Genomic DNA, 12,585 nt, shown 5'->3' with positions numbered 1-12,585 from the left:
GCCCTGCCAGTGTGGGCCCTTGTTGGGAAAAGGGTGAGGCAGAGAAGAAAGAGAAGGACGAGCCACTGACATGGTTATCCAATTTACAGCTTTTCAGAGCAGCTGCCTGGAGCTTGCTTAAGTCCTGGGCTGAAAAAAAAGCCAGCGGAGAACACAGTCTGATTGGTGGAACTAGACAAAGACTATTTTAACAAGGAATTAATCACATTAATATTTTTGCTTAAAGATTTGAACCTAGAAGAGTTGATGAATACACAATATATTGTGCATAGGTAAACGGTAAAAGCACAGTATCTGAATTATCCCAATCATTTAGAAAGACAGGAATTCTAACCATGGATGATGTTCTGCAAGTCACCTGTGACAAGGGTGAACAGGCCAGATCCTACCTCCAGTAATTACCAATAGTCCTGTCTATAGGAATATATGCCAACAAACAAACTCATACCGTCTTCTCTATGTATGTGTATGCCCTAAGTCTTTCCAGGCCACAATCAATTCTACCAAGGAGCATTTTGCTTAATTCTCAACATTTCAGATTAAAAAAAATAAAAAAATCATAACAGGCATGGGCTTTTATCTCTTCACTGATGTACACATCTTTTCTTGTTATTTTGTTTCGGTCACAAAGCATGTATTAAAAAATAGAAAAAAATATTAGTTGATATTATAAACATAGAGATTAACCCAAAAGCCCACCTCAAAACATAACATCTTGTGACCTAAAACTCCCTTCTCAGAACAAAATCCTGAATGAACAAAGAGGCTTTACATGTGTTCTCAAAATTAACAGGTTTTGCCAGACCAATGGAAAAAAAAGTGAGAGCAAAGGGGTTTTTTTTAATGAAGAATAGCATACTTCTAAAGTCTATCTTGAAGTGCTTTAACAAGAGATCTTCAACTGGTTCTTAGCAATGAAAAAAACCATCTCAAAACCATGATATTGCTATAGCACTATTATATAGTCTTCAAGCATTTACAAGGGTAAAGCGTTTCTTTACTTAAGTGCACACACGGCAAAGATTCGCAAAAATTAATGAGTAAATTGGAATAAAAGCTCATAAAAATAATCTCATCAAACAAATAAATGAATCTTATATGCTCGAGCTAGTCAGCAGAAGATGCACAACCATCTTTCCTGGAAAACCATATACTAATTTTACATATTATAGTCAAGTTTTCATAGCCACCTTATCCTCTCAGTTTATCGGAACCATGATTTTGAGATAGCTATTCTTTTTTAAATTGTACGTTACATTATTCATAATGTTTTCATTTCCTATTTGCTTTTATGGGGCTTGGTGTCTACTGATCTCGACAACACAAAAAGAGCAGAAAAAATAGCCTCTACCTGATGCATTTATATTTTAAATACTGTACAAACTAGAATTTGTGCCTTTATTCACTACAGTGGTATAAAACTGGCATGATGGCAACTTGCCTGAACATAGTTATCTCTGTCAAAAGTTAGAGAAACTGCTGGTTTGGTTTTTAAACTTGTCATTTTTGTTCTTTCTATAACATGGATGCAGTTAGATAAATCTATCTCCAATTACTTATTTTAATAATTTTATTGTACATTTGCCTCAAGAAACTTGCTTACTCCCCTTTATCCCATTAACTTCCACTGAAACAGGTAGACAATACTCCCCTGATTGTTAGGCTAATTAAGTTTTATTTGCAAGAAAAGAAATATTTAAGAAAACTTCTTTCTTTCCCTTGTAAAGTTCCCAAACCAATCCACTATTAGCATTAATCTCTATTCTGTTAAGTAAGTCCATAAAAGTAGACTTTTTTTAAGATGGAAGTGAATTTCTTAAATATATTTCTGTACAAACAGAAAAATTGTTTTGAGAGAAGAAAAAAAAAAGCACTGAGAAATACCCTTGACTATCTCTGTTACCTTATAAGGATAAAATGATAGCTCAACTTTTTTATTATAATCTTTAAGAAGTTAGTTCAGTAGTGTCACAATAGCCTTTCACTCAAGCTTTGCACTGACCATGCCTGTATTTATGACATATCTGAACTGATACTCTGCAACATGAAATATAATATCTACTTTAACTTGAGTTTCATGGGATGGGTGTCCTACTCTGGTGGATAAGGATGACTGCAAAACTCACAACATTTCCCCCTGAAACTCTACTTGCGTTTATCATCAGTACATTTAGCTATTAAACTGAAGTCAAACACATCTTGGAATGCTTACAGCAAATTCCCTTTCATTTGGCAGAAATAGTTATTCCTGTGATAAATATTAAAAGGGATACTCTTGAGCTGCCACAAAATAAGTAGTTGCTGAACACATCAAGTATCTGATAAAACACAGGGCTGAATTGTGAGCAAAGCTGAAGTGCATTTGAGAATTACACGTTTATGATAGTTTAAATAGATTACTATAAATGGGCTTAATAAAACTTAAGCAACGTAGAAATTTTAATAAATTCTTAATTCCATTAGGAATACAGTAAACAGAAAAATCCCTATATTTATTTTTTTTAAAATTACCTCACAGGGCTATCTATAGATATTTAAGACCTACCTTGTTAAATGTTACAGATGATGTATGTGGGATGCTTAAGAGTGTATTTTACATGATTGTTAGACATTTTAATTGGAATCTAATAGTACCCTTAATCCCAGTGCTTTCCAGTGTGGAAGAGAGACTTCAAGCAGAAAAAATTGGTCCTACTGTCTAACAAGGGCTAAACTAAGAACGCTTTATCTATACATCACTGACCAATGTACTGTACAAGACACAACACAGACTGAAGACACTTAGAGCCCATGTGTATGCCTTTCTTCCTGATGAATTCTCATTTAAAAAGAAAATATATCAGAGGATGTTGCTACCATAAAAGAAAAAAAATTTCACAAGCCAAGCTGACAAATGGCACAGGAAGAGAGTGTCTTGAGAGGCAGGAATTAAATAAAATGAGAAATATCATTATGAAATATACTATCCTATGAAATATATTAAAAATATTTTAATATTTCAAGCAGATATTTCAGGCAGTTGTGGATTTCTGTAGATTTCCCAGACTGACTTCATCTGACCCTCCCATGCACACAGAATACAATCAACTTCAGAATTTCTGATGAGGAATCCTTGCTAAAAATGCTCTCTCCAAATTATGTTTCATTTTCCATAAAGTCAAGAAATTGTACGTAACTATGAGAGCTGATTGGTATTTTCTATATGTACTTACATAAGCATGTATCAATCAGATGGAAATACCCTGAAGTTATTCATACTAAGGTTCTAATAAATATATTGGTGCTTCCCTCACTTTCCAAATATAAGCATTTGAGTTAGGAGTGTAATCTGCTAATGCACAGGCAGTGGAGGAAACAAGTCACCAATGTTAATTCCTTGCTTGGACTTGCTTGCTGAAGGAGCTTATTGCTCTCTATTGTCGAGATATTTGAGCCTAGTAAGTCTACACAGATAATTCAGCAGGCTACATTATATAGTGATAGTTAAACAAAGCAAAGTCCACCCCCCCACCCCAGTATATTCCTATGTGGTTTTTTTTCTTATTCTACCCTTAGAACATAATTTGCATTTAACAATCAATAAGCAATTACTTTTTATTTGAAAAGCATAAACTCTTTATTCATTCATTGTTGAAAAGGAACCAAGAGCCCAATCAAAGACCATTGAACTACATGGAAAAATTCTCCAACTTCCTTTTTTTTTTTTTTTAAATATCCAATTTCCCTTTTGGACGTTTATAACTGGCTGCATACCCACAGTTCTAAAAGGAGAATGAACAACTATGTTAACCCAGTTAATGGTAGCTATGAAAATGTTCACATGGGAAAACAGCTTCCCCTGCAACCCAAAAGAAGAAAAGAAAGGAAGAATGAGGTTTTTTAACTACCCATTTTACTGGTACTGAATAAATAGCGCATAGTTTTCTGTTGCTTTTGCAATGATGCCAGGCAGTTGCACTATCCTTGATCTATTTCTGTTCAAGTTACATAAAGAAGTGTCTGAAACCATGATAATGTGCACTATTGATCCAGTAATAGTAGTAGATTATATAGCAAGATATATCTTATTTTATTGGCTAAAAACAGGGGTTATGCAGACAGGATGTTCTGGAGAGTAGCACAGAGCATGGGATGCTCTCACTGTTAAAAGCTGAATGGGTTTTTTTATGGTATTTATGAGCCTCTGATTCAATTTGCTGTTTGCTCATTTGATATATCGCTCCTCACAAAATAAGTTCTATACAGAAGATAATCATGTTATTTCGTGCAACAAAACAGTTGGATTTTATTTTCAAATATAAATAGTCTTATGAACTGAAAATATTTGTTCTGTTTATGAGCTTCTTTTTAAAGCCCACAAGATGCTACAGTCAAATCTGAAAGTTAATATCACAGAGAAGGACACACGCTCACCTACCCAGATGAGATTGTGTCAGCCTACTCAGATTTCTCTGATGTATCGTGGTCAATGAACAAGAAGATCAGCTTCATTGTCCTAACTGCATATTTTATGAACTGTGACAAGTTTGTTATAACTCATTTGCTCTAAACTTTTCTTCTGAGATTGCACAAGCACCAAGAGATAAACTCAGCAATGTCAACAAGCTCGGTGGCATAGTTCAAGCTGTGAAGGTTCAATAAATAGGTCCGTAAACATTGCAAATCAACACAGCTTTTGATGAAATGTCAAGCAAGACAGAGCTTAGCTATATTCAGCTCAGCTTGAACTCATAAACCATTAACTGGCCTCTATAGTTTCCAGAGAAATGTGTCTGGTGAATAAGGCACAAATGTTGAAATAGAAATAAAAACAAAGCATTTTTTTTCTTTAAGCGAGAAGATTAATAAAAGCTATGCAATAAAAGGAAATGGTATTTTAATCACTCCAGTAAAGATTTATAAAACCAGCCAATAAACAAAGCTACACATACTTATGATGGAACAACTATTATTTTATACCTCCAAGTTAGGAAAGGATGCAAAAAATAGGAAGAGAAAATGAAATTAATTTTGAAATATCCTGAAGATACTTAAGTTTTGAACCACTGCAAAAAAAATATTTTTTTTCCTGCATGAGACAAAAATATATTGCTTCTTTCAGAGAAAGTATGTCTTCTCCCTCCTTTTTTAGGAGGAAGAATAGAATGAAACTTGTTACAATGCATCAAGGTACCTATTTATAATAGAAGCTAGCACTAATTTTTTTATACAGTCACATATTCTCTGAAGATTTATTTCGAAATTGTTTGAAAGTTATGAAGTTACTTTAGCTACTTTTCAGAATCCATCCCCTGCAGACAAGTCTATGCAATTACCCTAGACTGAATGCAAGGTTGTTTTTGCCTGATGGCCCAGTTTCCAAGCTATTTCTGTATCATCAGTTGAGTAATTAATTTGACCATGTCCAAATTTGTTTGCAGTAAACTTTACATCTTTCTGCTATCTTTATCATGAGTAGCTCATTTAGTAAAACAACTAAATCCTCTTTGATGAACTAGCAACCATTATTTACAAGTTATGCAAACACTCGGGATTGTCATTTGAACACACTGCACCATCCCTCGGCAGGGAAAAAGGAAACCTAAAAAACCCTGTTAACCTAATGAAAGACTTTCTACATGAAAAAGTTTGTTTTCCCCTTCTGTATTAACATCCTGTTGATATTCTTCAACCAGTTTTAAATCAGATTTCGAAATAGTTTTGCAAGGCATGGATGGATATCTGGCAGAATGGAGCTGGTGCTGCAACGGGGTCAGTCCCCTCCCAGGAGACCCATCTGCCCTTAAACTTTGGGAGTCCTTTCAGAGGAGCTTCCCACAGCCCCCTCTAGGCAGCAGGCAGCACCCCAGCGAGCCACAGATATCCCAGGAGGCAGCCAACTGACCTAAATGCCATCTTTAGGGTTGCGTTACTGCTGCTCTTCACTCTTTTGAATATTCCTTGTATTCATTTACAGCCAGTACTCACCCGAGGCATCCCCAGGCATTGCCGGCACCGCAGTGTCTTGCTACCTTTGTGGGGAAGCGGTTAGTTGATTTCCCCGTGGGTACTTCTCTCTAACACATTCTCTGAAGTAGGAGAAACCTGAAGGGAGACTCATTGCCAGGTGCAGATAACGCACACACACAATCACCCTCCAGCTTCACAGGTACAAAAAGAGCACCCTCTTCTCGGAAGCCGACAGGAGAATTACAGCCAATTTTGTTTTCTTAAACAACAGCAAGGTACTCTCCCAAGGTAGACAGCCAGTGTGTGCTGCACTCCCTCCCTCCTTGCTGAAATGGTTTCTCCCTACACAGGCTCAGTCTACCTGATTATGTTCTCCCCTAATCAGTAATCTTAGTTTCCCCAGCAGTTGCAGCCCTCCTCTTCCACCTGGGAATTGTGGAGGGCAGGCTGCAGCAGCAGAGCAGCAGTACTCTGGGGAAGCAGGGCAAGGGAGCAACATTTTGGAAACAGTCATGTTTCTGTCTGCTTTTTGTTTGAATGCTGGAGTACAGTGTATCACTGTGTGAGAGAGAGATTATTCTTCCTGCTTTTACAATCCTATTCAAATAGGCTTAAAGTCCCTAGCAAAAAGAGGCTACCTGCTTCATCAAACAGGAACTGCTTTGCAATGCGGTCTTGTGTATCCTTTCCCTAAAACCAGCTTACATCTCTTTCATATGTGACGCTATATTTCCATCTGCACTATATTCTTCCCTAATCCTAGTCAGCAAATAATATAGAAGAGATATGATTCTTTTCTAAACCAAAAGAAGAGGGGAAGGATAAGAACACGCATATTACCATAACCAACTTTAACACCATCTGCTGTCTTTCAACAAACATGCTTGCTCTAAGCCTGAAAGGGTTGTTTGGTTTTCGACAGGTTTTAATACTTTTTTTTTTTTCTTTTTTTAAGACAAAATGGAATGGACAAAAGAATTTTCCTCTTTTCTCTGTACTTTTGTCCTGATTATTCTGGTTAACCTGATTATAATATTATTAACTATTATTCTCCCATGAAACTCCTCTAATCCAAGTTTAGAGACTGTATCAGAATGAATTCAAAAGTTTCTTTACTAGCTAACAGGCTAGTTTTAAAAACATCTGTTGAGAGAAAGCAGCGGGCAAAGCATTGATCGTGGAAAGATTTACACTAGTATTTCAACTGGGCTGTAGAGCATGTGGTCTGTCAAGCACAGCACAGCATAAAACCATGATCATAAAACCATAAAACCATGTGGAGATAGTAAATACTTATGACTGCTCCATTCTGGGTTAATATTTAAGCACTGTGAAGATCTCTAAAATATGGTGATTTTATTAACTAAGCTAAACTGGTTTTTGTGGGCAGTGTAAAATTGGGAGTTATCATGAACCTTGGAAACCGCATAGATAAAAAAAAGATAATATTAATCAGCATTCATTTGACAGCAGACCCAAACAAAGAAAAAAAAAAGTAGAAAAAAATAAAAGTAAATAATCACAAACTATATAGCAGCCTCCTAACGAAAGCGAATGTCTGTTCTTCTGTTTTCAGCACAGAAGCCCGGTACAGAGATGCTTCCAAAGGAACAGACAGCCTGACTATTACTGTATGCTCTGAACTTAAAGTGGCTTCTCCCACATTTACCATGGTCAACCAAAACTCTTCCCTCCCCTTGCATCCTGCACTGGCAGTAGCATCACTGTTGCTGGTAAGGACCAGCTTCATGGTCCTTGTAATACCTCAGTAGAGTTCATTAGTAAGAATTTGCTTCCTTCTCAAGATTTACTTTTTTTCCAAAACCATGCAATACATGTGTTAAATACAAAGGTTATTTACTTGGTTGATTACCTGTTATCATTAAATGCAGCAAAACTCCAAATTTGGCAGTTATGTTCTTTTTTAAACAACATTAAAAGTTTAAAAGTATTAGAAAAAACAAGTAGAAATCTAGAAATCCAGATTAAAAAAAAAAAAAAAAAGGCCAAAAAAACCAAAACCATGCAGGCATTGATTTCACATGATGGAGATGTTAGTATGCCAGATATGTTTCTTCTGTGCCACCCCAAAACAGAAAGTTCAGAAAAACACATTCTTCCCTATGGAGCAGGGTATATTTTCTATAAACCACTCTGCTTTTCACAGTGGAACTGCCACACAGAGTTGGAAGGCTGTGGCATATATACTAGACATATTCATAAATGGGTCTGCTCAGTTTACTAAACTTTTTTCCACTTCAGCTGCAATCAAATAAACATATAATAAAATCAAATAGGCTCCAGCTTGAACTTAATTTTGCTGTACTTTGTTTTTGTCACCCACTGAAACATACTCAGCCTCTCTTCGTTCACTGTAGCAAACCATTGAACTGAAACTAAAGGTCATATCATGTCCTGTTGAGGGTTGTACTCTGTATCAAGACTTAGCATCTTTTAGGAAAATGGCCTAGAAGGTTACTTGAAAGTAGCGTTCAGTTAAACCTGTTAGATTAAGTAATTTGAACTACTCAGTCAGTCATGGAGCAGCTAAAGACAGCAGCTAAAACTTTCTTAATTGATTGCACAAGATAATAAAGCATCTAGGCACGTTCCTCATGCCATTTACAGCATGGGGAATGCCTCGATGCCCACAGCAAGGCTGAGTACATCTCACACCTGAATAGCACGTTGCTGTACTTTTAGGAGGCTCAAAGATGCAATTTCAGGTCTCCTTTTATAAGCAGAACAGTTTGCATGTTTTCTTTTTTTCTCCTGTTTTCCAAACCAAATTCATCAGAAACACGTATATGATGGCAAGCTTACTCTAGCACTAGCATAACACAGAACAAGCTAAGTAAGCACTTACAAATAGGGATGCTAGGATCATCTACATATGATATAGCTATTTACTCTTTGTAATTCTGATAATATGGAGACCTCTATCACATCCATGGCATGGAGAAACAGGTACTACAGAAACACAGGACTAGACACAGTGTCTGTTCCCAAGACCCTCAAAACTGACGAATTTGACATAAGCATGAAAAGCAGGCAAGAAATAATAGAGAAAAAAGGCGTAAACCCACTCAGATAGATAAATTAGTAATTCATAATAAAATAGCAAGTATAGAGGAGTCCAGCATAAGCCAGAGCACATTACTTGATTTCTTCATTTCAGCTGGGAAAAAGAAATAGCAATTTTCAATGCAATCTACTCTTCAATGCAATCTACAGAGGTTGTTTTCCATCGCTCTGCAAAAGGGCAGAGGTGGACTGCAAAGGGCAGTTGCTTCCATTTCTACTCTGTATGTCCGCACCACAGGCCTGTAAGGATGGGCCTCATTTAGCAGAGTTTGTTAAGATACTAATTTCACAAAAACGGTTACTTTTCATCATTTATGTTTGTTTGGCATTTATCAAGATTCCTCTTCTTTTTTTCCTAAGCTCCACGGGAAGGGTATGTTTGATTATAGGTACAGCCTTGACTGGGATCATTAGCTGATGTAAGCACAAATACCCCTAAATGTTTAAACACCATTGCTTAGATTCCCTTACACTTAGACAAAGTTATTGCTTTCGTGAAAGGAGAGAATTTCTCTTTAGAGGAAGTGTTACAATCTGTAAGCAATCTAGAGTAACGGCAAGAGGATCCACAAGTTTTTTTTCAGATCCATAAAACTCCTCTGTCACACACAACCCTCCATGTCATGTGTGAAATATATCTGCAAATCACCTGATAAGAAAACCAAGTCTAAAATTATACACCGCATCTTAGGTTTGGATCCTCTCCCCCGTGGGACTCCTGGGTTTGAGGAGCCGTACCTTAGGGACACCAACTCTTGTTCTCTGACCTTCATCCACCTCGTGGGCTGGAAGAGCTGCCCAGAGCACTCAAGGACCACCGCTCCCACCTCACCCAAATGCCTTCACAGGCTTCTCACCTTGCCCTGCCAGCTACAATCCTTTCCTTCCTCCCACATCACTGAAGTCTCTCTGCCTGCCACTAGCCAGCAGGGGGCTGACCTGGGGAAGGAGGGTGTTAGATGGAGCAGCTGTGCCATATAAGCACTGAGGAACCAGATGCTCTTACAGGGAACTCAGCCATTGAAAAATAAAAGCCATGTAGGTGGTTTGATATCAGAGCAGACATCTTGTTTATTTTTATCTCCTTAAGTAATTTGAGCATAGGAGAGAAACTTGCATATTTTTGCAAGAAAAATCAGAGTTTATACAGAGAGTATAAGTAGTCCTTACAAACTGCTCATAAGAAGGAGCCTTCTACAAGGAAACCTGTTATATTCTTCTATAGTTGGGAGCTGTTACTAGTGAACAAGCTTTATAGAGAGATATGTGTTTTCCTCTGGCTGAAGTGATTTTTGATAATCTGGGATCAGAAAAAGAATAGCTGGAGCAGAGGCAAAAAAACCCAAACCAAAAACCACAAAGGCTTTCAGAAAGAATAAACTGATAAAATCACAGGCAAAATCCTGATTCCGCTGAGGTCAAAGGCAAAACTCCACTGGAAATTGATTTTGCTTCAAGAGCAAAAGTTAACATCTTCTCTATTTAGTGTCGCATTATGGAGGAAGATATCTGTTCATTTGTGCTGTGCTTGAGAGGCCTTGCTGAACACTCAGAGCATGTCTGTATACTTTCCTATAAATGCATACAAGTAAAGCTATTCTGTATTTTCATATATTTTCTCACACTTCTGTATATTTGATATATATATATATGCATGTGTAGATACATGGAATTTTAATATACCCTTATATATCAGGGTTTTGGGGTGGGTGTGGATACATTTTTGAATCACAAAATTCTATTTTCATCAACTTGCTCCCGCTTTTTTGTACTTCCGTCTTACACTTTTTCTCATCAGTGTTACCAAGTGATAGCCTGCCAAGGAAGCACACAGCTTTTAAAACAGCGTTTTCTTAAAAAGTTACAAGGTATAATAATAACATTTTGACTTTTTTTTTTCAAAAAAAGGAAGATACAAAAGTAAAGATCATTACTGTTATATCGTACTTGCAGTTGTGAAAACATCTCAAATGACCCCAAAATATATCTCCTTACAGCAGGTGGCTGTAATTTTTCTATTTTCAATTCCTTTATACATTCACAGCTTAGACTATCTGATGATACTGTATGTAAACCTAATCCAAACATGTCTATTCAATCTAATGTCTTGTTTGTGATAGTAAAGGACTGCCTCATTTAGTCAGGAAATCAAAATACGTAAGTTTTGCCACACAGTTATAATAAAGCATAAAAAAATTGCCTGTTACAAAGGTTTTTATCCATCCCAAATTGGAGGATGACATGTGTTAAGTGTTAGTGAGCCATCACTGTGCTGCCCACTGTAATCTGCCTGAAAACTAATGTATAAATATATGAGAAATAAATCTTTGAAGACAGGGATGTTTTCAGGAGTAATATACCTAAAATTTAAGGTTCAACAAATATCTGTGAGATCCTAATTCTTTCCAAAATTACTTCACCATTATAATTATATGCATTCTGACTCAGTTTCTCAGGAATATTCAAGGACTGCTATTACTATAGCAGTATGATGACTACTTAGTTGATGGAGATAAAAATCAGTTTCTGCCCTGGAAGACCATACATGTTGAATTTAAACTGTGCACATAGGAATTAAAGATATTATCAGATATAATATACTGAAATTTGTCCAATTGTCACCTAGTGTTGTGATAAAGTAAAAGAAACGTTATTAAATCCTTAACTCCATGCAAACCCACTCTCAAAGACCAATCAGACTTCCTCGGATACCAAACTACCAAAAAGGCAGCCTTATCTACAGACAACTGTCAGAAAATTGTAAAATACAAATATTGTCTGCTGGATGTAATGATTTCTGACAATTTTATAAACCACAGTTTCACTGAGCTTTATAATCCCAATTTGCTGAAAACAAATGTTTGCTTGGGGTTTGGATAATGTCATAATTAGGCAAGCTGTATAGTAAGAATTGTTACAAGTTATTCCTGGTTTCTCTTGCGAGACTTTTCTGTTGCCACCTGCCTCCTCAGGCAGTGGCAGAGGTTGCAGGGCAGTCCTTACTATCACTCTCTTCTCATGCACCACATTTTCTTACTTAACTTTTGATCCAGTTACATTTATTTTTCCCTTTCAGTGCTACAAGGAAGCATCTGGGGCAGCTTCTAAGCCAAACCACCACTTCAGCCTGCTCACTTCTCAAAATATCCATGCTGCTCCATCCTTTTGCACACTGTCCCTCTAAAGCACTATTTTCCTTTGTCAAGTTTCTTATGACAACTAAGATAAAGACTAGGGTATTTGGACACTCTCATGCTACATCAGTGTTTGCTTTCAATTGAACAGCTTTGGCAAGATGAGTTTTAAACTAGACCCTTTATGAAGACTGGCTCATGCTCTATCCGTTCTTGGGAAGCCTTGAAGGCTGGACCTCATTACCAGAGCTCTCTGCACAGCTCAGGAGAGACAAATGAGCTGTAAATCCAATACACTTGAATCAATGAAAGCACATCAGATTTTCCCTAACCTTCAGTGTATAACCTTTTATCCTGTATTTCTTTGGAAATACAGACCTCTTAATTCCTTTCCTGATTTTTTGCCTTTGTTTTTCCT

General features: G+C 36.8%; 1 protein-coding gene across 6 annotated transcripts in view; it reads right to left on the bottom strand.

Moving 5' to 3' along the window:
* Positions 1-12,585, bottom strand: part of DMD (dystrophin) — a 1,208,865-nt gene that overhangs the window by 1,076,078 nt on the left and 120,202 nt on the right. Inside the window, exon 1 of one of the 6 annotated variants that reach the window (XM_074905454.1) lies at positions 5,968-6,258. The exons of the other annotated variants lie outside the window; for them this stretch is intronic. Coding sequence (XP_074761555.1) covers positions 5,968-5,986 — 19 coding nt within the window. The 5' untranslated portion in view covers positions 5,987-6,258. Of the gene's footprint in view, positions 1-5,967; positions 6,259-12,585 lie in introns of those variants that run through there. 6 annotated transcript variants of the gene reach the window in all.

Source organism: Athene noctua, chromosome 1, assembly GCF_965140245.1.
Source record: "Athene noctua chromosome 1, bAthNoc1.hap1.1, whole genome shotgun sequence".
Taxonomy (NCBI): domain Eukaryota; kingdom Metazoa; phylum Chordata; class Aves; order Strigiformes; family Strigidae; genus Athene; species Athene noctua.
This window is presented reverse-complemented; position numbering and strand designations above follow the sequence as displayed.